Source organism: Natrix helvetica, assembly GCF_964273705.1.
Source record: "Natrix helvetica genome assembly, chromosome: 1".
NCBI lineage: Eukaryota > Metazoa > Chordata > Lepidosauria > Squamata > Natricidae > Natrix > Natrix helvetica.
Window position 1 is genome coordinate 258052266 of NC_138548.1, and position 26456 is coordinate 258078721.

General features: G+C 41.3%; 1 protein-coding gene across 8 annotated transcripts in view; it reads left to right on the plus strand.

Moving 5' to 3' along the window:
• Positions 1-26456, plus strand: part of WIZ (WIZ zinc finger) — an 84615-nt gene that overhangs the window by 47249 nt on the left and 10910 nt on the right. For 4 of the 8 annotated variants that reach the window (XM_081937013.1, XM_081937008.1, XM_081937012.1 and 1 more), the window contains 4 exons: positions 812-3336; positions 3559-3924; positions 24210-24377; positions 24675-24755. In XM_081937013.1, coding sequence (XP_081793139.1) covers positions 812-3336; positions 3559-3924; positions 24210-24377; positions 24675-24755 — 3140 coding nt within the window. The remainder of the gene's footprint in view (positions 1-811; positions 3337-3558; positions 3925-24209; positions 24378-24674; positions 24756-26456) is intronic. The other 4 variants (XM_081937015.1, XM_081937014.1, XM_081937009.1 and 1 more) reach the window with 3 other exon arrangements.

Consider the following 26456-nt stretch of genomic DNA (forward strand, 5'->3'; position numbering starts at 1 on the left):
ATTTATAGAATCAGCATATTCCCCCCCCCCCAACAGTCTGGGTCCTCATTTTACCGACCTTGGAAGGATGGAAAGCTGAGTCAACCTTGAGCCTGGTGAGATTCGAACTGTCAAATTGCAGGCAGCCGGCAGTCAGCAGAAGTAGCCTGCAGTACTGTGCTATAACCACTGCACAGCTGAAATCCAAAGGCCATGATTTCTGCAGCCCTTTTCTATACGCTCAGCAAATAATATGTACACATACTCTCTCATGTGGACATATGTGTTATATATATTGTATATTAACATGATGAAAGTTGGTGAAGTATACTTTTGTGCAAGTTTGTCTTTTTTTCTAGAAAACAAATAATGCGTTTGCAGCTTGTGTTGAAAGAATCTGCCATCCAAAAGTGAACAAGGACTGTTAAAACAAATGGATGCAATCGTGAACATTTACAGAAGAAAAAACTTTTCAATATTGAATGAGGAAGCAGTTGCCAAAAGGGCCAGAGAATATGAGAACCAATTTTCATGCATGTTAAATGCATGTTAAATACGCACAGGAGTCCCCTATTAACTTTTTTGTGTTTTTGAAAGCTGCCTTGTGAATTGCCTTGGTTCAATAATTGCTGCCTTATGATGTACTATTTCACCCAATGCAAACAGGCACAAGAGGTTTCGGAGTATAAAGATATTTCCTTGGGGATTGTTATTATTTCTTTTTAAACTGGCATTGGATTTATAGCAATTATGCTTTAATAGTCATATAGACTAATAATAAAAAAGTCTCAATTATAGTTTTTATCTGACATGCCTTGATTGTTCTTTTCAGCAACAAGACAGAAGACTGTTTAAAATTCAAGAAAGGCTGTTGCAAAGCAGATCCGAACAGATCAGTGGATCAAAGAAGCACGAATGTCTTGTGGGATTGCTCTACACTGGAGACAATGGGTAGTGTCTCCAGGGAAGAAAGCACTTTAGAAAAACTTTCTGGTTTGAAGGATTCAATGAACTCTAAGGAAGCTGAATGGAGAAATCCTTGTAACCCAAAGGAATTCACTTCTGCAATGGAATCCAAACTCATAACAATGCTGCAGGTGAATACTAAGGATTTAGGAAGGGAGACCGAGCACTTACACTCTCAGGCTTCACCACCACTTGTTGGAGTACAGACTGTTAGTGAAGATGAAAGATACTATAGCAGTGAACCAAAGCATGTAGATACCTTCAACAAAGAACACTTGAGCAAAAGTCAAGCCTTGGAGAAAGAAGACTTTCACAGATTTGATTGGATTTCTGGGCACAGAGAAGGGCATGGGCTACTCCCCAAAAAGAAGAGTAAATCACCAGATGTAGCAACAAACCTGTCTGTTAAGAGACAGTCTGCGCGAGAAGCTTCTTTGTTGGCTTTGCCAGTATTTAGAAAAATGCTAAATCCCCACTTAAATAAAGCAAACAGTGTAGAGTGTGTGTTCTCTCCCTGGAAGGGACAGGCAGTGGATTCTGATATAGATGAAATAAGTTCTGCTAATCCAACTGATTGGGCATTAGAGAAATCAGGACTTCAGACAGCTATGGATCTTGTTGTCCATAAACATGGTTGGACTGTTACTGACAAAGACACTATGGAACATGTTCCCCTGAGGTCTGTGGAATCTCCTTCCTGTAGCACTTTTGATGAAACAAGACCTTATATGTGCAATGTCCTTTTGGAGGAGCAAGAAAAAGATGATGTTGGCCAAGAAGGGGATCCAACTGTTTACACATGCATTGAGTGTAGCATCTATTTTAAGATGAAAGAACATTTGATGGATCATATGCTTCAGCATAACAGAGGATTGGATCAGGACAAAGAGGACACTAGAGGTCTGGATCAGTTGACCTGTAATGAGTGTGGATGGGTTTTTGGGGACACTGAGTCTCTAGACCAGCACAGGAGGCTTCATCAACAATCAAGAGAAAAGATCATTGAAGAAATTCAGAAGCTTAATGAATTATCAGATGAAGGGAGAGATGCCAAGTTACAATGTCCAAAATGTGTGTTTGGAACCAATTCTTCTAAAGTGTTTGTTCGGCATGCAAAAATGCATGTTAGGGAGAGGAAAAATCAAGGTTTGAAGAATGTGTTTGGCAGTTCTGCTTGCAATGAACCACAGAATAGCTCTATGCACAACATGCATAAACATTTAAGGCCAAATGAACATATATCTCAAGTTGCACATGATGCACACAGTAGAAGTAAAAAGCTTAGCATTTGCACGCTTTGCAGCTTCCCTGCACCAGATGAAAAGATTTTAAAAGAACACATGAAATATGCTCATTCCCATCTGCCATGGAACATAGAGACTTTGGAAGCAGACATGAACCAACCTGGGACTAGTAGGGATGACTATAGTCCTAGCAAGTCAGGACGATTTTTGGAAAATGATTATTTGAGCAAAACAGACAGACTCTTTCCACAGTACCACTGTGAAACTATGCCCCACTACAACTCTTTGTTTGAGTGCACAACTGGTCACCCGAAACTTCACAAAACTAACAGCACTAGTATAAAGGACATCCCAATGCCAGGATTTCGGGCTAGGAAACGAGCTCCCTATAACTCTTCACAGAATGTCTTGGCAATGTCCACTCTTACCTCATCAAAAGCTCATTCTCCCTATGCCTTGAACCAAATGAGAAATAAAAGCACAACTCTGCCCCTTGAGACAGAGAGAGAGAATATCCAAAGCCATTCAGGTGGGTTGGAGGAACAACCGTGCAAATGGTTATCTATAAACAATATTAGGATGACTGAAGAAGAATTCCCTTTGACGACAGAAATAGAATTAGCACAGAAGAGATACTTTAAACCTTTTGTTATTCCTCAATCTGTCTTGGAACTCAAAAGGACTTTTTCAGGCACTTTGAAGGCAGTGGATTGTACAACCCTATCAGCAGGACAGCAACAGCAGTTACATCAAATGGTTCCTATTGTTGTTGTTGAGGAAATTAATATTTATCCCAAAAAAAGGAAGAAGCCGAAGATGAAGAATCTGAGAAAAAAGTTGTCACCTGCAAGACACTATGGAAATGAGGAATCACTTCCCTTAAGTGTATTTCTGTTAGATTCTTCTCTAGAAGGATCTCTTGAACTAGATGATCTTCTGGGTACAGATTCCACAATGCTGAAAAATGAGGAGAGAAAATGCCCGTATTGTCCTGACAGATTCCACAATGGGATTGGTTTAGCCAATCATGTGCGGGGCCACCTGAACAGGGTGGGTGTGAGTTACAATGTCCGTCACTTCATCTCTGCAGAAGAAGTGAAAGCTATTGAGCAAACATTTTCCTTCCAAAAGAAGAAGAAAAAAGGTAGTATGTATTCAATTTGTATTTTTTTTCTATGTTTCTATTTTTAAAAAAAAATTCCTTGAAGATGGGTATGTATGCTCTCCAATTTTCTTTCCTGAAAAGATTTTCACAATATCATTGTAATAGCTGAATATTATTACATTATGATTTAATAGAGGTTCTCTATAGTATAAATGGCCTCTCGGTTTTATTATATGGCACTGATTATTATTTTGTTTTTCATAGTTGCAAACTTTGATCCAAGTACGTTCAGTTTAATGAGGTGTGAATTCTGTGGAGCTGGCTTTGACACACGTGCAGGGTTATCCAGCCATGCCAGGGCCCACCTGCGTGATTTTGGCATCACTAACTGGGAACTTACCATTTCACCAATTAATATCTTGAAGGAGCTACTAGCCAATTCATCTGAACATCCTGTGTTGCAATATGTGATGGAAACAGACCCCTCATCTCCAAATCAAGAAAAAGAGATGTTTGGGTTCGGACCCTGCAAAACCACACTCCCCATGTCTGATTACAACATTTCACAATCAACTTTTTCCCCTTTCCCTTCTTCCTGGGGAGATGAAACAATGCAGGCTTTCAGACATGGTAAGCACCTTTTAAACTGTATGTGTATCCAGGAAACCGTGCCAATATAATTCAAATATTCTGCCTTCTCTAGTTTCCTTGATAACAGCATGATATAAATGGTGGTGTTTGCTGAAAACATCATGATAAGTTGCAGTGGTTTTTACAGGTCCATTGAAGAGAGCCATAGAAAGCTGACTTAGAACTGGCGGCATCTGTTTTCACTAGTGTGACATGTGTTTGTATGTGTCCTTAGGAGGGAAAAGGGGCAAGTGACCAATTGCAATACAACATGGCACACAGAAGCACTGCAACAATGTGTAGCTTACCTTGTGACATCACAAAATACTAGTTTGTTTTACAGGCTTCTGGCTAATTTCAGCTTTACTACTTTTCATTTACTCTACAGCATTTGATTAAGTATATTTGAGGTGTACTCAAATGTGAGTACACCCCCTCACATTTTGTAAATATTTACGTATATGTTTACATGTGAAAACACTGAAGAAACGACACTTGGCTACAGTAGGTGGTTCAATCCTAATGTAAGCCTGCACTTTGCTTTAGAGTTAGAGTTTTGAAGGAAAAAAGAACAGCAATATAGTTTTTAAAGTAGAGGTGCAAAGTGGGAAAATGTTAAAAAAGGAAGATGGAAGAAAAGGAGAAAATAGAGAAATAGAACAGAACTTTAGGGGAAAATGTTTAAGAGTATATGGGTGCTTCCAGGTTAAGTGCTTGCAACATAGAGACATAAAGTCTGCCTGTCAACTTGCTGCCTTTTTAATAACAGTGATGTGGGGTTTTGTTTGCTTGTTTTTTTTTTGATAAGCAAGCAATTGAAAAAATGGAAATACTATTATTTTTTTCCTGATTTTAATCTCCCTTATTCCATGGAAATGTTTTCAATAAAATACTTCAGAAGTATGAGACAATGGACAAAAATCTAAGAACTTAACATAGATCTAAACTATAATATGTGGGGACGTGGTGGCTCAGTGACTAAGACACTGAGCTTGTCGATCAGAAAGGTCAGCAGTTCAGCGGTTCGAATCCCTAGATTGAGCTCCCGTTACTTGCCCCAGCTTCTGCCAACCTAGTACTTCGAAAGCACGTAAAAATGCAAGAAGAAAAACAGGAACCACCTTTGGTGGGAAAGGTAACAGTGTTCCATGTGCCTTTGGCATTTAGTCATGCTGGCCAATGATCATGGAGACGTCTTCGGACAGCACTGGCTCTTCGGCTTTGAAACGGAGATGAGCACCACTCCCTAGAGTCAGGAATGACTAACATATATGTGTGAGGGGAACCTTTACCTTTATAATATGCTGGTCTGAAACATATTGCATTAGAATTTACCAAGAGATATTGTACTACCAGAGAGAGAAAATATTTTTTAAAGTAAAATAAATTAATGTAATAAATGATTGAGGCCAGTATTAGGGCCCTAGTCATCTCATGGTTGGACTATTGTATGTGCTCTACATGGGGCTACCCTTGAAGAGAATTCAGAGATTACAGTTGGTGCAGAGTACGGTAGTGCAGGCAGTTCTTACAGCCCAAATAATGGCCCATGTAACTACTGCCTCATTTGCTGCATATGGTGCAAGTCTGCTTCGGGTACAATTCAAGGTATTGGCAATCACCTTTAAAGCCCTTCGTGGCATAGGTCCAGGCTATGTGAGGGAAGTCACATCCCACTGGGATTGGCTCATCTCACCCATGCCGGCAGAGGAAGCATGCTGTCGGTTCCATCAACCTGATTATTCCAGCTGGCACGATCCAGGAGAAAGGTGTTCTCCGGAGTTGTACTTTCCCTCTGAACAACTTGTCCTATGATGTGAGGTCAGCCCAAAGCTTCCTGACCTTTCATATGGGCTAAAGATCTGATTGTACCAGTAGGCTTGGGGCCTCAATGGGAGATCATCACAGTGGAGGTGGTTGATCAATTAACAACAGATCCCACCTTACCCTCATTGTGCCACACCCTCCCCATTTGTAAGTGGATCATAACGTGTGTGTGTGTGTGTGTGTGTGTGTGTGTAAATTACACTGTACATAATATGCATTGTATTTCCTCTGAGGCCTCTGTTCAGGGACTTGCTTTCTCCTCTTGACTTTTGATCTAGAGGCTGAGTGATCCATTCTTCTTCCCCACTCAGCTTCAGAACACTAGGAATGAAGTTAATCTTGAGAGTAGAATTCATATATTTATACCAAGAATACTAACAAAATAAATATCACCTCAATTTCAAATGCTAAGATTTCTGTTTACTGCTGATTTGGGATGCTATGGGAAATGCATATAGGCACATGTTGCATGGTTCTGCTTTAGAAAAGTACAAATGTGATGAAGACATCAATTTGTAACATGACCAATAACACATGCTCATTATATGGGAAATGACCAAGCCAGGGTATCGGTAATTAGTTTGAGATTATTGCTGGCAAAAAGCAATTTAAAGAGATGATGGTAAGACAGTTTCAGTCTGTGAAATGCTGAATCACATTCACGCTACAATGAATCAGTAGGTAATCTCCATTTTTCAAAGCATCAAAGCTAGAATTGTTTGAAGAACAAGCATTGTTGACATAATGCAATCCTTATTAATTTTCTTCCTTATATTTAAGTAATCAGTTTTAACCTTTATAGTGTTTTTAAACTATGCTTTTATGGTATGTTATGGGATAGATACCCAAGCAACATATGAAATATGGATGATAAAGATATGATGATGATGATGTTGATGTTGATGATGATGATGATGATGATGATGATGATGATAATGATTTCAGGAAAAGCCGTGTTAGAATTATTTTTGCAGGAAAATAAAAGCATTAATTAAAGAAAACTTCCCTGATAAAATTAATATGGAGACATAAACATCTAACGTCAACTAGAGCCCTATATTGGGTGGAAAAAGAGATGCCAGATGTTCAATCTGGCTTTAGAAAAGGCTGAAGAGTAGAAGAAGTTATTGCTGATGCATGCTGGATAATGGAGGAAGCCAAAGAATACAAAAAAGAGGTCAGTGTATGCCTCATAAATTAGAGAAAAGCCTCTGATTGTGTTGATCATGTCAAGTTGTGGAAAGTGCTGAGAAAAATTTGGAATCCCAGAACATCTCATTGTCCTCATGAGAAACTTATATACAGGTCAGGAAGCCACAGTATGGACAGAGCTTGATGGAAGAGACTGGCTTCAGATCAGCAAAAGAGTGCAACAAGGCTGCATGCTTTTCTCTTATTCATTCAACCTATATGTGAAATATATATTAAAGGAAGCTGGATTGGAAGAAGATGAGCATGGCTTTAAATTGGAGGAAGAGAAATCAATAACCCGCACTATATTGTTGACACTATTCTGATAGCTAAAAGCACAAAGAGTCGGCAATCCCTGGTACTAAAAGAGCTCAGTAAAAAAAAATGGACTAAAATTAAATAGGACAAAACTAATGTCAAGAAGTAGAACAACCAACCTTGGAATTTACAACAAAGATATAAAAGCGGAGGATAGACAGAAGATAAAAAGCAATTTTGGATGAACCATCAACAATAAAAGAACAAGCAGTCAAGAAATATGCTGCAGACTAGCACTTGGTAGAACAGCTATGAAGGTCTTGGAAAAGATACTCAAGTGCTGTGATGTGTCTATACCTACAATCAGAATTTTGCAGGCCATAGTATTCCTTGTGACACTCTGTAGAAGCTAAAAATAGACTTTAAAGAAGCAAGATGAGGGAAGTATTAACAAAGTTTGACTTCTGGTGTTGGAGAAGACTCCTGAGAATGCCATGGACAGCTAAGAAAATAAACCTATGGATCATTGAAGAAATCAACCCGAAGTTCTCACAAATGGCCAAACGACCAGGCTCAAATTATGCTTAAAAGTTGTAAGGGGTTATAAGGATGGGGGGGGGAGGGGTTGTAGGGATGGGGGGGGGGAACTGGTTAGGAGGGATGGAAGAGCCAGGCACTTAGGTGTGGTCGAAAGAGGAGGGGGCGGAGTGGGGGAGGAGAGGGAAGATAGCATTCCTATGCAGGGCACCTTAATACCAACGGTCGTAGGGAGGGGCAGGTGCGAGGACAGTTTAAGAGCACGTAGTCGGTTGGGAGACCGGGGTTTTTGGTCATTCCCGGTCGTTTGTACCAATCCCTGCATACTAGGTGGTCAGGATCTGCAGACCCAAGGCCTGAGACTGCTGTTATGCAATGCGAGGTCCGTTGTTAATAAGGCCCCCCTCATCCACGATCTAATTTTGGAGGGGGACCCGGACCTCGCCGGAATAACCGAGACCTGGTTGGGCCACGAGGGAGGTCTACCCCTTGTGGAAATGTGCCCTCCAGGTTATCGAGCATTTCACCAGCCTCGGGCCCAGGGAAGGGGCGGTGGGGTAGCAGTGATTATCCGGGAAGACTTAGAGCCGAGAGAGTTCACTGTGCCGCAGACATCCGGGTGTGAGTCCCTCGTCGTGAGATGGGGCCCAGGGAGGCAGTTGGGCCTGCTGATAGTATACCTGGCTCCTCGCTATACTTCAGCAGCCCTGCCCGAACTCCTTGAGCTGATCTCATCGGTGGCGGTTGAGACCCCCAAACTTTTAGTGATGGGGGATTTTAATCTGCCGTCGATGGGGGAAGCGTCTGAGGGGGTTCGGGAGTTCATGGCTTCCATGACAGCCATGGACCTGACCCAGTTAATTCAGGGCCCTACTCACGAGGGAGGCCACACCCTGGACCTTGTTTTTGTCTCTGGCCAGTGGACGAGTGATCTGGGAATAGGGGATCTAGACACTATTCCCCTGTCATGGTCGGATCACTCACTTCTCCGGCTGGACTTCCCTGGTGCTACCCCCCGCCGCGAGGAGGCGGAACTGGAAGGTATTAGATGGTTCCGCCCCAAGCGCCTGATGGAACCGGATAGGTTCCAGACGGAACTTGGGCCACCTCCTGTGGACCTGACCCGCCCCCGAGTAGAGGACCTGGTAGTCGCATGGAATAGTGCGGCTACCGGGGCCCTAGACCGGGTGGCGCCTTTGCGGCCTCTCCTGCGGCGAAGAACCACCCTGGCACCTTGGTTTACCGAGGAGCTAAGGGTGATGAAACGCCACAAGAGACGCCTAGAGAGTCGTTGGAGATCCTCCCGTTCCGAATTTGACCGAGCACAGGCACGAGCATATTTGAAGACGTACCTTGTGGCACTAAGAGCGGCCAAACGTCAACATTGCGCTGCTCTTATTGCGTCTGCAGATAACCGCCCTGCCGCCCTGTTTCGGGTGACCCGTTCCCTCTTGTTTGAGAGACCACGGGAAGCCCCTTTACAGGGTAGAGCAGAGGAGTTTGGGAATTATCTACAGGACAAAGTCGCTCAAATCCGGATGGGATGGACCCCTTTCAGTGGTTCAGTAGAGACGCCCGTTGCGAGTCTTGAGGGACCGCTTTGGGAGGAGTTTGACTCGGTTGCCATCGAGGATTTGGACAGGTTGCGTGGACGTCTGCGACCCACCACATGTTTATTGGACCCGTGTCCCTCCTGGCTTGTACTGGCATCCTGGGAGGTCACGCGTGACTGGCTCCTGGGCCTGGTGAACGCCTCGCTGGGTGAGGGGTCTCTACCGGCCGCCTTGAAAGAGGCGGTGGTGAGGCCCCTGCTCAAGAAGCCTTCCCTGGACCCAACGGACCTAGTCAATTATCGTCCAGTCTCCAACCTTCCTTTTTTAGCGAAGGTTGTAGAGAGTGTGGTAGCACAGCAGTTCCCACGTCACCTGGAGGAAAATGATTATCTAGACCCGCGCCAGTCCGGCTTCCGACCCGGTCACAGCACGGAGACGGCCTTGGTCGCATTGGTTGATGATCTCTGGAGGGCCAGAGATAGGGGTTGTTCCTCTATCCTGGTCCTATTAGATCTCTCGGCGGCGTTCGATACCATCGACCATGGTATCCTGTTGCACCGGCTAGAGGGGCTGGGAGTCAGAGGCACCGTTTTACGGTGGTTTGGCTCCTACCTCTCTGGTCGGACGCAACGTGTGTTGACAGGGGAGCAGAGTTCGACCCGGAGGCCACTCACATGTGGAGTGCCACAGGGATCGGTGCTCTCGCCTCTCCTGTTCAACACATATATGAAACCGCTGGGCGAGATCATCCGTGGTTTTGGAGTGGGATATCATCTGTATGCTGATGATACTCAGCTATACATTTCCACTCCGAACCACCCCAATGAGGCCGTCGAAATGATGTCCCGGTGTCTGGAGGCCGTACGGGTCTGGATGGATGGCAACCGACTAAAACTCAACCCTTCCAAGACGGAGTGGCTGTGGCTTCCGGCCTCCCGGTTCAACCAGGTGCTTCCATCTCTGGCCATCGGGGGCGTCCAACTAGCCCCCATGGAACAGGTGCGCAATTTGGGCGTCCTCCTGGATGCCCGGCTGTCCATGGATAACCATGTAACAGCCGTGGCAAGGGGGGCGTTCCATCAGGTTCGCCTGATGCGCCAATTGCGCCCCTTATTGGACCGGGATGTCCTACGCACAGTCACCCATGCGCTAGTGACGTCTCGCCTGGATTACTGCAATGCTCTCTACATGGGGCTTCCCTTGAGATGCACTCGGAGACTACAGTTGGTCCAGAACGCGGCCGCGCGGGTGATTATGGGGAGGACTAGATACTCCCCTGTAACACCTCTCCTGCGCGAGCTGCACTGGCTTCCTGTGGTCTACCGAGTGCGTTTCAAGGTTTTGATTATGATCTTTAAAGCGCTCCATGGCACAGGGCCTAGTTATATGCAGGATCGCATCCTGCCTCACACATCCCTACGACCAATTCGCTCACACAGAGAGGGACTTCTCCGGGTGCCGTCCGCCAAACAGTGCCGGGGGGCGACACCCAGGAGCAGAGCCTTCTCTGTGGTGGGCCCAGCCCTGTGGAATGACCTCCCCCGTGACATCAGGATTACTTCCGATCTCCGCTCCTTCCGTGTACAGCTGAAGACCCACCTCTTTCAATTATCTGGCCTGGCTCAATCGTAATTATTCTTATTCCTCCTAACTGGTTTTAAATTGTATTTTAAACGTTAAATTTTAATTCTATACGGGGTTTTTATAATTGGGGTATCTTAATGCGGGTTTTTTAACTGTCTATATGATGTAAATTGTTTACCTCCTCCGAGTTCGAGTCCGTGTTTGTGTATCTGTATGTATGTTCTGTATGTACGCCTATGTGTTTTTATATATTTTCTGTGTTTTATATGCCCCATTGTACGCCGCCCCGAGTCCTACTTGGAAAGGGAGCGGCTAATAAATTCAAACTTATTATTATTATTATTATGCTACTTCTGACATATTATGCAAATATCTATGTCTCTGGAAAGGGAATGAACTTTCATCCTGACATCTTAATAGGCTTGCAAAATGAGAGCATAAAAAACAGACACTCCAGCTGATGAGGTGGCAAATTGAACATAAGAGCTTTATTAGATTAAATCAAGGGACTACTAATACTTTATTCTGTTTCCCACAACAGGAAACTTATTGAGAGAACACTTATATTTGAATATTTGAAATAGAACTGACCTTTCTATTTTTAAGCAATTAGTATTTGGAAAAATGCTTTCTTTAGTAGCAGAAGTAGCATATAAGTAATACAGTTATCAGTTTTATACCCAGGAGAAGGTTAGGCATTCCACATCCAGAGTGTCACAAAGAGTTGCTCCATTTATTTACTATTGGCAAACATTTTTTAATATTTAGCCTAGAATTCTAATGTAAGTAAATATATCTGAATTCACATTTTCTGCACTTGAATAACTTTTGGACCTGCTATAATACATGAAAGAGTGTTGGGACTGATATAAGCAGCTGATACCTGCTTATATCTAAGCTTTTAGCTGGCATTCTATACACCAGAGTTCCCCAGCCTTTCTGGCTTTGTGGACCAGTGGGGTATTAACGAAGTTTGACTTCTGGTGTTGGAGAAGACTCCTGAGAGTGCCATGGACAGCTAAGAAAATAAACCTATGGATCATTGAAGAAATCAACCCGAAGTTCTCACAAATGGCCAAACGACCAGGCTCAAATTATGCTACTTCTGACATATTATGCAAATATCTATGTCTCTGGAAAGGGAATGAACTTTCATCCTGACAGCTTAATAGGCTTGCAAAATGAGAGCATAAAAAACAGACACTCCAGCTGATGAGGTGGCAAATTGAACCTCAATTTCAGCTGATGAAGTGGTGGAGGGGACACAAGGGATGGTTCTACCCAAGCAGTGGGCAAGTTCATGCAGAAGCACTTGCCTGCCACTTCTGCAGTCCGGTTCCAAATGGCTCAGGGCCACTAGTGGGCATAGCCCAGGGGTTGGTGATCCCTGCTGTACATCAAATCCCACATTAGTGCAAGCTACTTGGAGCAATTTGAACAATGGTAAGCAATCTGGTTTTTTTGGGGGGGAGCACAACTTTATCAAAAATTAATTATACAGAAGCATTGATTTGTTGTTACTCTGCTTTTTCTCCCATTCTTTTTCAGAATGCCTCATTTAAAACATATCATGGCCATATGTATGTTCTATCCCCATATAAATAGGGAGGAAAATAATGGCATGATGAATGATGAGATGCTCTTATCTTAAGTTAGCATCAAAGTAGGTAACTTTTTTTAAGCTAGTGGTGATATTTGAAATGTTGATAGCATGTTATCACTCCCCGAAATGGTTACTGTGGAAGAGTTTACATGTTCACAATAGCTGCCATGGAAAACATGGCTACTCAAAATTATATCCATACATTACAAAATAAATTGTGCAAGTTTGCACTTTTGTAGCTCCTCATTTCTCCATAGGATAGTTTTCAATCCCATACTTATTTTTTGCTGGTCAAGCAGGCCTATTTCTAAACAAAGCCAAAGACTTGGACATGCAGGTAGTCTTTAGCTTATGATCACAATTGAACTCAAAATTTATGTTACTAAGCAAGATAGTTGTTAAGTGAATTTTGCCCTATTTTACAACCATTCTTGCCACAGTTGTTAAGTGAATCACTGCAGATGTTAAGTTAGTAACATGGTTGTTAATTGAGTCTAGCTTCCTCATTGACTTTGTTCATCAGAAGGTTGCAAAAGGGGATCACACAATGCCAGGACACTGTGATTGTCATAAATACATGCCAGATGTTAGAGTCTGCTGATTCACCTGGAACCAAGGGTCTAGTGGAAGTGCATCTCTAATAGACTGTGTGATATCAGCTGGAGGCTTTCTGCCTGTCTGCTGGCCGCTAAAGCTATAATCGCCGACTGGGGAAACAGAGGCTGGAAGGTCTGCTCTCGATCACTATTAAATTGTGGTTTCCGTGACAAACCGTCTGCCGTAAAGTTTCGCCCACTAGGAATATATTTCAGTTGGAAGTTAAACCTATGGAAGTAGAGCGCCCATCGTACTTGCTTGGGCGACAACTTCCGGGGAGATTGTAGAGCCTCCAGGTTCTTGTGGTCAGTCCATACCTCGAAGGGGACCGTAGCCCCCTCAAGTAAATGCCTCCATGTAAGCAGCGCTCATCGCACCGCAAAAGCCTCCTTTTCCCATATAGCCCATTGTTGTTTGGTGTCACTTAGTTTGCGGTATAGGCACATGGCTGCAGCTCTCCTTTTCCATTCAGTTGGAGTAAGACAGCTCCCACTGCTACATTGCTCACATTTGCCTGCACTATAAATTTCCTGGCTGGATCAGGATGTCTCAATAGTGGCTCATGTGCGAACAATCCCTTCAATGTTTCAAACACTTTTTGACAATTTAAGTCCCACTGTAGGGGTTGTCCTGGATGAGGCTTTCTGGCAAGGTGTCTTGTTTTCAATAGGTTGGTAAGGGGTAAAGCCACCTTGGCAAATGATGGTATGGATGATGGTGTTAACTTGGTTAGAACTGACTTTTCGGTCACATTCCGGCGTTCATGTTGCATACAAACAGAAATTCAGTTTGTTTGGTGAAAAACTTTTATCTCTATCTAACAACTATGTGAAAACCAGCACTAAATGACAATGATACAAAGGCAAATCCAAGTCAGTTCTAACCAAGTTAACACCATCACCCATATATATATATATATATACCATTACCCCACCTAGCTCCACCCACAACTCCACCCATATGATACCCACCCACCCTCACCAATCACCATGACCCACACCTCCAGCCACACCCCCACTCAGTGTCATCATAGCCTCTTTCCTGGTTAGCCGCATCCGAGCAAAGAGTTACATCAGAGTAGGGAGCTGCACCCAAGTAGAAGAGTTACATCAGAGGAGGCAGTTGCACCCGGGTATTAGAGCCACATGCAGCTACAGGTTCAATCGACATCAGAGAGGCAACATCAACGTGGCAGTGTTGCATGGTGGGCATGGTGATGGACAGGGTCCCCCTGGGTGGCAGCCTGAGGGCTGACACCAGAATTTTGATCAGGTGGCATGGGGGTGCTGCTACAGTTGTAAGTGTGAAAAAAGTCATGTCACTTTTTTCAATGCCGTTGTAACTTTAAAAGGTCACTAAATGAACTGTTGTAAGTCAAGGACTACCTGTATAGTATTTGTATTTTCTAAGAAAGTCTAGGAATTCAACCATCAGCAAGCATTTTTAAAATACGTTTTCTGAGGCTAGCTTTTACTTCCCAATAAATCATGCTCCATTTTAAAAATAAACTAAAAAACTATCATTTCTAATATATCAGTAATTTAAATATAAACTATTCAGCATTTCTAATTAATCAAAAACTAAAAATAATTTTATTATTGACTATTAAATAATTTTAGTTCTTTAATCTACATTTACATGGGAATAAATCTCATCTCATTAAATGAAATCTCATCTCATTAAATGTATTACAATCTTACATTTACATTGGTAAATGTAAGATTGTAATACAATAATATAATCTATTTTTCTTGCATACAAAAGTCAAGTGTATTGTGTCTTTTGTGAAGCAAGACCCAGTAAATTTCATAGAACTTATTTTTTGGTAAATGGGTATGGAATAGAAGTCTAGAGCTGCAATTTATATGAATATGTATTAAAATACAGAATACCTGCTATTTTGAAAAAGTGAAGAAAGTGTTGAAGAGCTTACAACTTTAATAAATATGACCACATTATTGGAAGAAGAGAGACTGTGATTAGTGCATCTTAATAGAAAAAAATATTATGACTCAAAGTTATACTTCTCTACCTGTCAACCAGCAGAAAAATTAATCAGCATATATTTGGGGCCACATTACTATTCCGGTTATCTCAGTTGTGGTGTGCAGTTGATGGACTATTCCTCATTTACCATAGAGAAGAGATGGCGAACCTATGGCACGCGGAGCCATTTGTCAGGGCACATGAGACACTGCCCTGTCAGTTGGCCACCAGCGCGCATGTGCACGCTGGCAAGCTGAGTTCACCATTTTTTAAAGCCCTCCCCAGGCTCCAGAGCCTTTATAGGAGCCCCGGGAGGGCGAAAAGATCCTCCCCCCCCCCCCCTGGAGGCTCTCCGGAGGCTTCATGAGCTTCCCTGAAGCCTCCGGAGTGCAAAAAACCGGCCCTACGGGCAAACCGGAAATTCAGGAACGGACATCCGGTTTGCTCAGAGAGTCGTTTTGACTGCTCTGGAGGCTTCAGGGAAGCCTCCTGAAGGTCCCTCAAGGCTTCGGAGCGCTCAAAACAACCCTCCGAGCAAACTGGAAGTGACTTCCGATTTGCTCGGAGGTTCGTTTTGAGTGCTCCAGAGGCTTTAGGGAAGCGTCCTGAAGGTCCCTAAAGCCTCCGGAGGGCTTCCAGGGGGCAGGGGAGGCTGTTTTCGCCTTCCCCAGGCTCCTATAAAGCCTCTGGAGCCTGGGGAGGGCAAAAAAAGCATGTAAAAAATGGGAGGGAGTGCCTGTAGTGCACTCATGCACACTGGGGCGGTTGCACATTGCATTATGGGTGTGGCACGCCCGCACACTACCCCCCTGCGTTCCCCCAACTTATGGCATGTGAGCCAAAAAAGGTTCGCCATCGCTGCCATAGAGAAGTTTTCCTGTTCCCAGTTGGCAGAAAACCACCCATTTACAGAACTGTGATGAGTAGTAATTTTGAGAGGTACAGTATTTAGTAGTCTATCAAGTTTAGCCATTTGAGGAGGAGCTGATGTCGCAACGACATGACGTGTGATCTTGGAGCTCCAAGATCGCAGTCGATACTTTTGCCGCTGGATGGTCCTTTTGGACCTAAACCATCCCAAAGAGACGGTGATAGGGAAGAGTACGTCCTGCTGATCTCAGGGACACTGCAAAGTCCCTGATTGATCCAGGAGAATCTCTTTTTGCTGGTGACAGAAGCACAGCCGTTGAAGCTGCTGAAGTTGGGACAGCTCCAGAATGGGAGGAAAACAGAAAGAGAAAGTATGTCCATCTGGTGAGGAAATATTATTATTATAAAAGAGACTACCCCAAAGAAATTAAAGCTAAATTAAATTTGAAAACAGAAGATAACAAGCGGAGAAATTAAGCTACATTAGACAGTGTGTTATCCGTTTTCTTTTACGGGTGGAACTTTTGCAAATGTTTCCTAATCTTTAAATTGAATGGATTAGTTTTTCTTCTACTACTTTTTATATTCTTTTTTTTTATACCTACAGATTAAAATCTTTTTTCTTATTTTTATAATGCTGGATTGGATGGTTTGTTTGTTTTTTTTGCTCCATTTTAGAATTTTGTTTTCTTTAAGCCTGGAATATAAAGAAGATATAAAAGGAATACAAAGAGGGCTGTAATAAGAGAGGGAAAGGAAGTAACACTGCCACTTGGAGGCTGGACGCTTGGAAAGCTTGGAAATAGTGTCTATTCTTTTTTCTCTTTGATCATTTGATTTTGCATTTCAAGGTTCCTCAGCTTGTTTATAGAGAGTGATAGTGAGAAGAGCATGGGTTGTTTATACAGGTGGTTTTCGGGAACTTCATTGGCAGCTGGAGTGGAGTGAAAACAAAGCCTTGTCTTGAAAGATTATAAACGAACTTGCTTTAAATTTAATAAAAAGTTTTGAATGCCAGAATGGCAGTGTTTGCAAGTTGGAAGAATGGCGCAACATGAAAAAGAAACCTTAACATTGCAAAATATTATGTTTGAAATTCAAAAATTATTAGAAGTAACAGAGAAAATTGAGAAGAGATTGGAGAACATAGATCCTAGAACAGTAAAATTTGATGGAAAAATTGAGGATGTTCATCAAATGAAGAAAGTGGAGATTAGAGTTCTAAAAACTGAAGGAAAAAATAAACAAAGAGACAAGAAAATTGTTGATACTGACAGTAAAACTGAGCGTGGTTGGAAATGGAAAGAGTAGAATATGGAAAGGGCAGATAGATGGACTGGAGCTCTACCCCAGATCTCAAAGTATAGAAGAAGAAAAGAGAGAAGAATTGATGGAACTAAGGAGAGAAATTTTGTCAGAAGCACTAGTGATAACCAAAGATAAGCTGATCGAAGAAGCAGATGGAGGGTTTCGAGCTTATACAAGATATGCAATAAGCAATAAGTTGCGAAGAAAAGTCCATACAAAACTTACTAAGGAAATAAACAGAATACTAATGCCACAAATGGCAAGAGACATAAGACTGCACTATTACTGGAAAGACACAGGTTGATGTAATGAAAGCTTATAATAAAAAATTAAGTCAAATTTAGTTAAATTTAGAGCATTATGTATAAAATGAAGTGATAATGGATACAGTTAAATGATTGATAATGATAATAATGCATATATATATATATATATATATATATATATATATATATATATATATATATATATATATATATATATATATATATATATATATATATATATATATATATATATATATATATATATATATATATTGGTTTTGTTATGTCCGTGCCCAGAGGACGTGGCCACGCACACTCCAGCCAAGTGGGAGTGGCACTGGCAAGGGCGGGACATTAGGTGGCCGTTGATTGGCTGCCCCATTTGATAGCATGCATATAAATAGCTGTAAAGCAGGGAACTGTTGTTTTGCCTTGGTTCTGAAGTTGTTGTCAGTTACAAATAAACTGTTGGTTTAAACTGCTGCCTCGCCTCAGTCAATACCCCTCTGAGGATTTAATATTGGCGACGAGGATGGGATTGACTGAAGAATAGGAAGATCGAAACACAGTAAAGCTGAATTCCCTCTCCTCGCTGGCTGACTACTCCTGAGGCAATCTCCTCAGACGTGTTCACATCAGAATGGCAACTTTAAATAACTTCAAGGTTTTCTCACCGGCATCGGAGTCCTGGGAGGCATACATAGAACAGTTTGAGTGCTTCCTTGAAGCAAATAGCCTCACTGATCTACCAAGCAGTACAAAGGGGGCTCAGTTCCTGAGTGTCTGTGGGCGCGAAATGTTTGGAACGGCCCGAGTTTTAGCTGCCCCACAGCTGGTTCAATCCCTATCCTGGGAAGTTCTACTGCAGAGGTTACAGAACCATTATGCTCCAGCACCATTGCACATTGCGAGGCGCTATGCTTTTAGGCAAAGACTGCAGAAGGAAGGTGAGTCCATAAATCATTACATGGCTGCCCTCCACTCTGCCGCATTGCATTGCAACTTCCCTAACCTAGATGACTCCTTGTTAGAGCAACTTGTGTGGGGAATGAATGATGTGAGACTCCGGCACCAGTTGCTAGCCCGTCAGGACATCAGACTCCAGTCAGTGTTAGATGAGGCTCAGGCTTCTGAAATGTCAAATGAATTCTCTGCTGAGATTCAGAGGTCCAAACAGCAATGCCACCTCCTAAGAACTGTGCAAGTACATCAGGAGGAAGTGGTTGAACACCTTTTGTCTGATTCTGATGAGGCTGGCGTCAGCCGCCTTAAAGCCACTGGGGTTAGAGCAGGGCTCCCAAGGAAGGAGTCACCTCAGAACTATTGCGCAGGCTGTGGCGGAAACCATCCCCATGCTTGGTGCCATTTTAAAAATGCTGTGTGCCAGAATTGTGGAAAGAAAGGACATCTGGCGAAGGTGTGCTGCTCGACTCCCCCTCTCTGTAACCAAGCCAATGATCGTCCAGCCTATTGTACGCCAGCCGCCAAAACACATCAGACTGCTGATTGTTTTGCAATCTTTTGTGACCAGTGGCGTTCACCTGATACTAGTTGTCAAGCCAACGCGATGTCAGGCAGAAAAATCTACTTCAACGTCCACATTGAAGGCAACCCCTGTCGCATAGAAGTAGACATCGGCTCATCCAGATCCATACTGTCCTAGTCTACCTTGAAGCATCTGATGCCATTTCTTTCAAAGAAGCTCCTATTCCCTTGCTCCCTCAAATTGCTATCAAGGGAATAATATCCCAATTGTGGACAGTGGTAAATTTAAAGTGGTCACCACGAAATTTTCAGGGTACCTGCCATTCATTGTGGTCCAGGGCACTCTTCCCAGTCTATTTAGTTTACACTGGTTCAACGCCCTGGGCCTCAGCATTGCTGGCATACATACCACTAGGGGCAGTAACGAGTGGGCCATCCTGAAGGATGAGTTTGCCACTGTCTTTGATGGGTCTCTAGGTAATTATAGGGGAACCCTCATTAGTTTTAACCTAGACCCACAGGTACCACCCATCCGCCTTAAACCTAGAAGGGTGCCTCTGGCTTTGCATCCAAAGGTGGACACTGAGTTAGACAAATTAATAGCCAGGATGTATTAGAGCCAGTGGATTATGCTAAGTGGGAGACCCCTATTGTTATACCTTTGAAATCAGATGGTTCTATCAGATTGTGCGCGGATTACCGGTGCACGATAAATAAAAGGCTTCAGGTTAATCCTTACCCTGTCCCTGTGGTCCAGGAACTGCTCCAAACATTGGGGCAGGGCTCCATCTTCGCCAAATTGGACCTTGCCCAGGTGTATCAGCAGCTCCCTGTGGACGATGCGACTACTGAAGCGCAGACCATCGTTACCCACAGAGGAGCTTTTAAGTGCCGCATTGAGGCAGTAATTGCTGCAAAAGGGGCACAAACCAAGTGCTTAGTACATATGCATGCTTATACTTTTCAGAGGTCCGATATTGTTCTATGTACAATCCTTGTTTTATTGATTGCATGTAATATTCATATTTCTGAGATGGTGGATTTGGGGTTTTCATGAGCTGTACGCCATAATCATCACAATTATGACAAATCACAGCTTCAACTATCTTGCTTTGCATGTAATGAGTCTTATCTCATATATTAGTTTCACCTTTTAAGTTGCATTACTGAAATAAATGAACTTTTGCACGATATTCTAATTTTTCGAGTTTCAGCTGTAGGTTTGATAAGAGGAAATCTGATATAAATTGCAAATAGTGACTACGAAAGGAGGTTTAGAAACTCTGTTATTAAATATAACCAATTTTTATATAGAACATGTTATAAAGATGTAATGTTACTGGATGATATCGGGAAGAGCTAATGGAATGCCATTATGTGGTTTTGCTTTAAATCTGGGATATTTTATATAAAAGGATGTAAAAACAATTATCGTCAAATGAAGGTTGAGGTATGATGGTAGTAATATATAAAAATATATTTGATTTAAAATATATGATTTGATATGAATTGTAGGTGATGACTGTGGAAGGGATGCACGGAAGTTTTTGTAGCCAATCGACACACTTTCTACAATTTGTAATGGAAGATGGTTTTGTGGGGTTTTTTTGCTTGTGTTTTGTCTGTTTGTGTTTATTCAAAAATAATAAAAAAATATTTAAAAAAAAGTTTAGCCATTTGTCAGAATTTCAGGCCAGGAATCAGTTTGGAGACTTGGTACATGTAGTAGGAGAATTTGGTTTGAAACGCAATTTCATTAGGTTTCATGTTATAGTATCTTTTTTCCTAAATAAAATGCAACGAAGCCCATGTAAAAATAATGGTCATGACACATGTCTTTGATTACATAATAATGAGAAGTTCGAGGTAGCCACATTGGCAGTTTTGACAGATATGTGTGCTGTAGTACAAAAGAACCATTTTGTAGTTTGGATTTAGATGTTTGATTAAAAAATAATCTTTTGAAAGAAGTAACTCTTTTGTGGCACTGAAATATTTCCCCCCCTCAAATCAATCTTGGCTCCTGATAGCATCATCCATACCTCTTGTAGTTTTTTAATAATTGTTCAGAATTCCATTGCATTCTTCCTCAGAATTTTCAAGCAAATGCTTCTCACAAAATATATGTACTTTAAAGCTTTAGTAATTCCAGAATTCATGTATATCTGAGATAATCATTTTTATGAAATTCTTCACCTCTTTTTATAGTTCTGAAAGCAGTCTGACCTTAGGATGCAATAAGTACTGAATGAATTAAATTCTAGGTGTTTGCTAATTTCATAAAAGCTGTGACTTAGACATGCTATTTGTTCATAAATAAAGATGCATCAGTTGTGTTAATGATGCTATATTCTTTAGGGTAGAATCTGAAAAAAACATTTCCACTTAAGAGTTCCGCTAAACTAATTAATTTATCCAAATCCCCCAGCATTATAGAGAGCTTAAATTGTGATTAGTTACTCCTTTGGTCTGCTGGAACAGTAAGCTGAATTTCCCTTTCCTTATATGGATTTGGACAAATCGGTAGTTCAGTGCTGGAATGGTTCCCCTTGAATCTCTAGCTTGGCGGTTAAGAAAGAGCCTGGATTCCTCCCGATCTATGGACATATTTCTTGGCTCTACCGGAGCTGGCTTTTGTAGCTTGGCTCGGCGCTCGATTACTTCAGCTGATCTCTCTCAGCTGGAGTTTTCGGCGCTCCACCGTCCCGCCTCGCAGCCGCCCTGCATGTGCCGGAGCCAAGATGGCGGCCTCCACCCTCTCTCAGCCCAAGGCGACAAAAGCGGTGGCGGCGGCGCGGCCCCGAGACGAGGAAGAGGGTGTGGGGCCGCCTTCGGAGGCCGGTAAGACCCTGGAATTTAAAAGAACCCCCTCCAAAAAACCGGGGGAAAACTCGGCTTGCCCAGTAGGAAGGCCGAGCTCTGCGTGACAGCTTTCATGTCGCTTCCCTCTTCGGATATCCCCTTTCCCGGCCTCCGGATCAGCCCGGGCTGCCGCCCGAAGAGATCGCGGCGCTGTTTGCTCCCTGGAGGGAGGTGTCGGAGAGGGCTGAGTGACAAGTAGCTGCGCCCCGTTTCTCCTCGCCCTTCCGATCGCAGGCCAGGATCTCTTTTCTGTCAAGGCCTCGGTTCCCTCGTCTTCAAACGACAACAGTGGTCAGCATTCATTCATCCGCCTTTTAACTTCAGCTTGCAGCACCCGCAGCCACTGGCCAGCGCCTGTCGCGGCTGGTCCCCGCCGCTAATACGGGGAAACCTGGTATTTGGAGAAGAGTTCGTTTCATAAATCATCTTTGTCCAGGGGGTGGGGGAGGGTGGGGAGGATAGTCATCTACACTCAATTGTTACCATTTCCTAATCGTGTCAGTTCTAAACACGAGCGGCCTCCATATCGGTCTTCTGATGGATTTTGAAAATCCTTTTAAAATGTAGTGTTTATTAACTCATCTAGCTAAAAACCTAAAGGCATATGAAAGGGACTGGTTACACTCTGAATAAATATATAAGATGTTAGTGCTGTGGTCATTGCTTGATATATGCCCGAGTTTTATCACTCCAGAATGATTGATTCTGTATTAGAAAATAAAATAATGCAACAAAGTAATTACATTTTGATGTGCTGTTGATTCTGTTAGTTTCCTGAGTGTATAGAATATAATATATCTGATGCGTAGTGATAATTGAATCTGTTTTATTCAATAGAAGCACCCTAAACTTACTATTGTGTCTCAATGTTCTTTTTTGTAGTTTGAATCTACGTATATTTACCCAGAAGTTGTTTTAAAAGGTTTTATTAAGTAAATTACTACCCTGGGAGCGTAGGGTAGGATAAATTGTTTAATTGCAGACCTGTGAAATAAATTAGGGTGAGATAGTGAAGATCCAAGGTCACCCAGTGATCTTTATGGCTGAGTGGAGAGTTGGCCCCAACATACCATGCTAACTCTTTGCTTTAATAGAACCACAGTTCATGCACAGTTCTGATAGAAAGTTTCCCCCCTCATTTATGGGGAAACATTGCCTATGTAATTTTTTCCCCGACATCTTTTTTCAAATTATTTTATATTTATTTTATTTTACCAGTTGCAAATTATAGTTTTTGTAAATTGTGTAATTGGCATATTGACCTTCAGGTAATGTTTTCAATTAACTGGATTTTATTGTTATAATTTTTCCGCTATGGTGCACTGAATGTTTATATGCTTAACAGAATTGTAGATGCCACTGAGTGAGGAAACTAAATCCAAATAGATTCTGGATCATAGAAGAAAATACTTTTTCAGACACAGCATAATTAATCACTGTCAGTAAATGTAGAATGGGCAACCAATATAGTTGGATTTAAAAGGGGATTGAACAAACCTATGAAGGAATAAATGAATATTAATGTTAATAGCATGTAACCACTCCCTTGGCTGTAGGTAGCATTCTTTATAAACTAATTGCTGAGAATGAGGTAGTAGAAGGAGGCTATCATTCGCCAGAATGAGAAATGAATCAAATTGGTCATTTATGAGTCAGAGCATGCTGTACAAGGTGAGCCTCGGTGGACCTGATCTCACAGGGCTTTTTTTAATGTTCATATGTATAAGCAGGAATACGTTTTATGAAATTGAAACTGGCATCTAAGCAAGGATTTCAGATGTTATATTATCTTCCATTCATAAATTTGTTTAATTCATCCAGTGAATTTTGATTCAAAATATTTCATGACTTCCTACCCAAGGAAACAGTCTCTTTTTTATTTACCTATATAAAATTTTTATTTAATTATCTCTAGTATTTTTATTTTGTTCCTTTGGATTTGAATGTTTCAAGTTTTTAAATTTAGCTGGCTGTTATATTTATATATAATGGACTAATCTGATTTGTAATATCTGTACATATCTGATTTTATTTTCCATATTTTGATTTTTAAAAGCCTTTGTCCTATATATATTTTGAAGAAAACTAAGGATTGCATTATGAATATCCTATTTTAATGTTCCATTTATTTCTAATAAAATACATATGCAGCAAAACTACTGTAAATCTAATTGATCTGTATGGAACTTAATTCCGAACATAGGGTTACATTGCTAGCTTAGTATAGTTTATGTCCATCAGGAAAAATATTTTTTTCTTAACTAACCTGATCAAGTAGTGAATAGCCTATATACTACTTAATATAATCACACTCCTAATCTACAGTTTTCAATTCAATCCCCTTCTGTTGTTTGGTAGTTATGGTTTCTGAGGAAGAAGAGGAGATGATTACCTCAGCGATGAGCTCCCCACTCCTCCAGAAGAAGAATTCTCTGGCTGGGTCACTAGATCAGATTCCAAATCGAATAGGAACCTCACTCTCTCCTGAATCTTCAAGCAACAAGGCAGACTCCCAGGATGCCAAATGTGAGTCTACCTTCTCTCACAGTTGCTACTGAACCTCGTATCCATGATGGAGAAACTCTTCTCTGTGCCTCAGCTTACTTTTAATACATATCGGATCACTTATAACTTGTATAAAAGATGTGTAGAGTGAATATTAATTATACATTTTATTGTTCCAATATGGAATTTTCATGATTATTTTTTTTAATTTAGCTAGATAAAATATTACAGAAATAAATCTATAAAACACTTTAAAATATGTATGTGTAGAATAGTAAAATAGATCTACTAATGCTTTTATTCTAATGGTCTGTAAAGTTACTTCAGGTGACCCTTCATCTGAATATCAAAAGAAAAACAAATTTCAGGAGATTATGAAACCCACCTCAAATTTTGCAAGTAAGATTTAGCAACCTTACATATATTGGATCTTTTAATTTTTTTAAATGTAATTTTTAATTTAATTTTGGAATACCATCAATGATGTTTGGGTGAGTCAGTTGTAATCTTTAAATGCTGCTGCTGCTAATGTTAGTAGCCTACTTAAAGGAAAGAGCTGAGAAATGCTGTTCTAGGTATTTTCATGCATTTTAAAAATAATTCAAAATTGTATGTGAAATTAATAGATTGTTTGTTCATTAATAGAATTACCATTCATCTAACTGAAGTATCCTTTTTCAGATATGAATTGCTGACCATAATATACGTAGATACTTAATGAGACTCAAAATATTTTCTCATTGTTATAAAATGTAGCCACAAATCTTTTTGTGTGTACAGAGACAGTATGATAATAGAAGTCTGTAGAATTATTCAATCCTGCACTACTGGCTAAATGAACAATACTAGAACAGTGCACTGTGCCACATCTTTACTGAACACGTTGAATCAATATTTATGTTTTTTTCTTAGAAAAGTAAATTTTAGTTTTAGGATTACCACCTTCTTAAGTGGTAAGTTGAATTAGATGTTCCAGTTAATATATCAGGCTTCTACAAATAAGTTAACAATCAAATATGAGTCTAAGGTGTTCTCTATAAAAAGGAGAGTTCACACAACTGGAATCTGCTCTTCCTGATCCTGGTTTGTGGAAATGAATCATGTTCTGATCAAGAGCTCTACAGACTTTGGAAAAGGGGTTGGTGATGACCTTGTGGATGAAAATGGTATTGAAATCATTGCCAAAGTTATTGGCCTCTGTCAGAGCATGGCCAGGGAGATAGCATACAGATTGAAAAAATGTACTCTAGTAGGATTGTTATTCTTCTCAGGAGTTGTCCAGCAGAAATTACCCTGAAAACAAAGTATACAATGCTATGGGAAACTACAAAGAGGTAATAACAAAGGATCTATGAGCCATTCTTGCATTGTCTCTTATCGATGTTCCTGAGTCCATCATAATAAAAAACAATGAACAAGTGTTTACACAAATGAGACTACAGTGGAAATGTTTGCCTCTCATGAGAAGTATTACATCTGGAAGGAAGAAAACTGCATTCCAACAAAGAAACCTGTTCCAGCTATAATCATGGTAGCCAGATAATCATTTGCAGCTTCTTTGCAGCTTCAGAATCTGAAAGTCTGACATTCATTGATGGAACAGTAGATTCTGGATTGTGTTAGCAAATGCTACAAAGAAAATTTCTGGATATTTATCTTTGAGGTGAAATTTACACAAATGCAGATCGTGAAACGTGATAACCCTAAGCAACCAAGAAATCTACTTGGGAGTGGCGGAAAGAGAAGAAATTTTATATTGGAATGACTGGGCCTAGACCCTGACCCTAACTGAATCTTGTGGGCAAAACAACTTCATATATGAAGCAAAATAACATTACAATGAATTTAAGTAGCTCTAAAAAGAAGCTGGTGGAATACTTCAAAACTGATATGTAGGACTCATCAACAGATATAGGAAACTTTTAGTTGAAATCATTGATATTATAGGAAGTACAACCAGTTATTAAATCTGGAGAGAGTGAGTGTTGATTCAGTGTGTTCAATGGAGATATGGGTTGTTTGTTTAGCCAGAATATATCTATCAATTTATAGGAACTAGATAAGACTCAGATCACATTGTAGGTCACAGTGCTTCCAGAT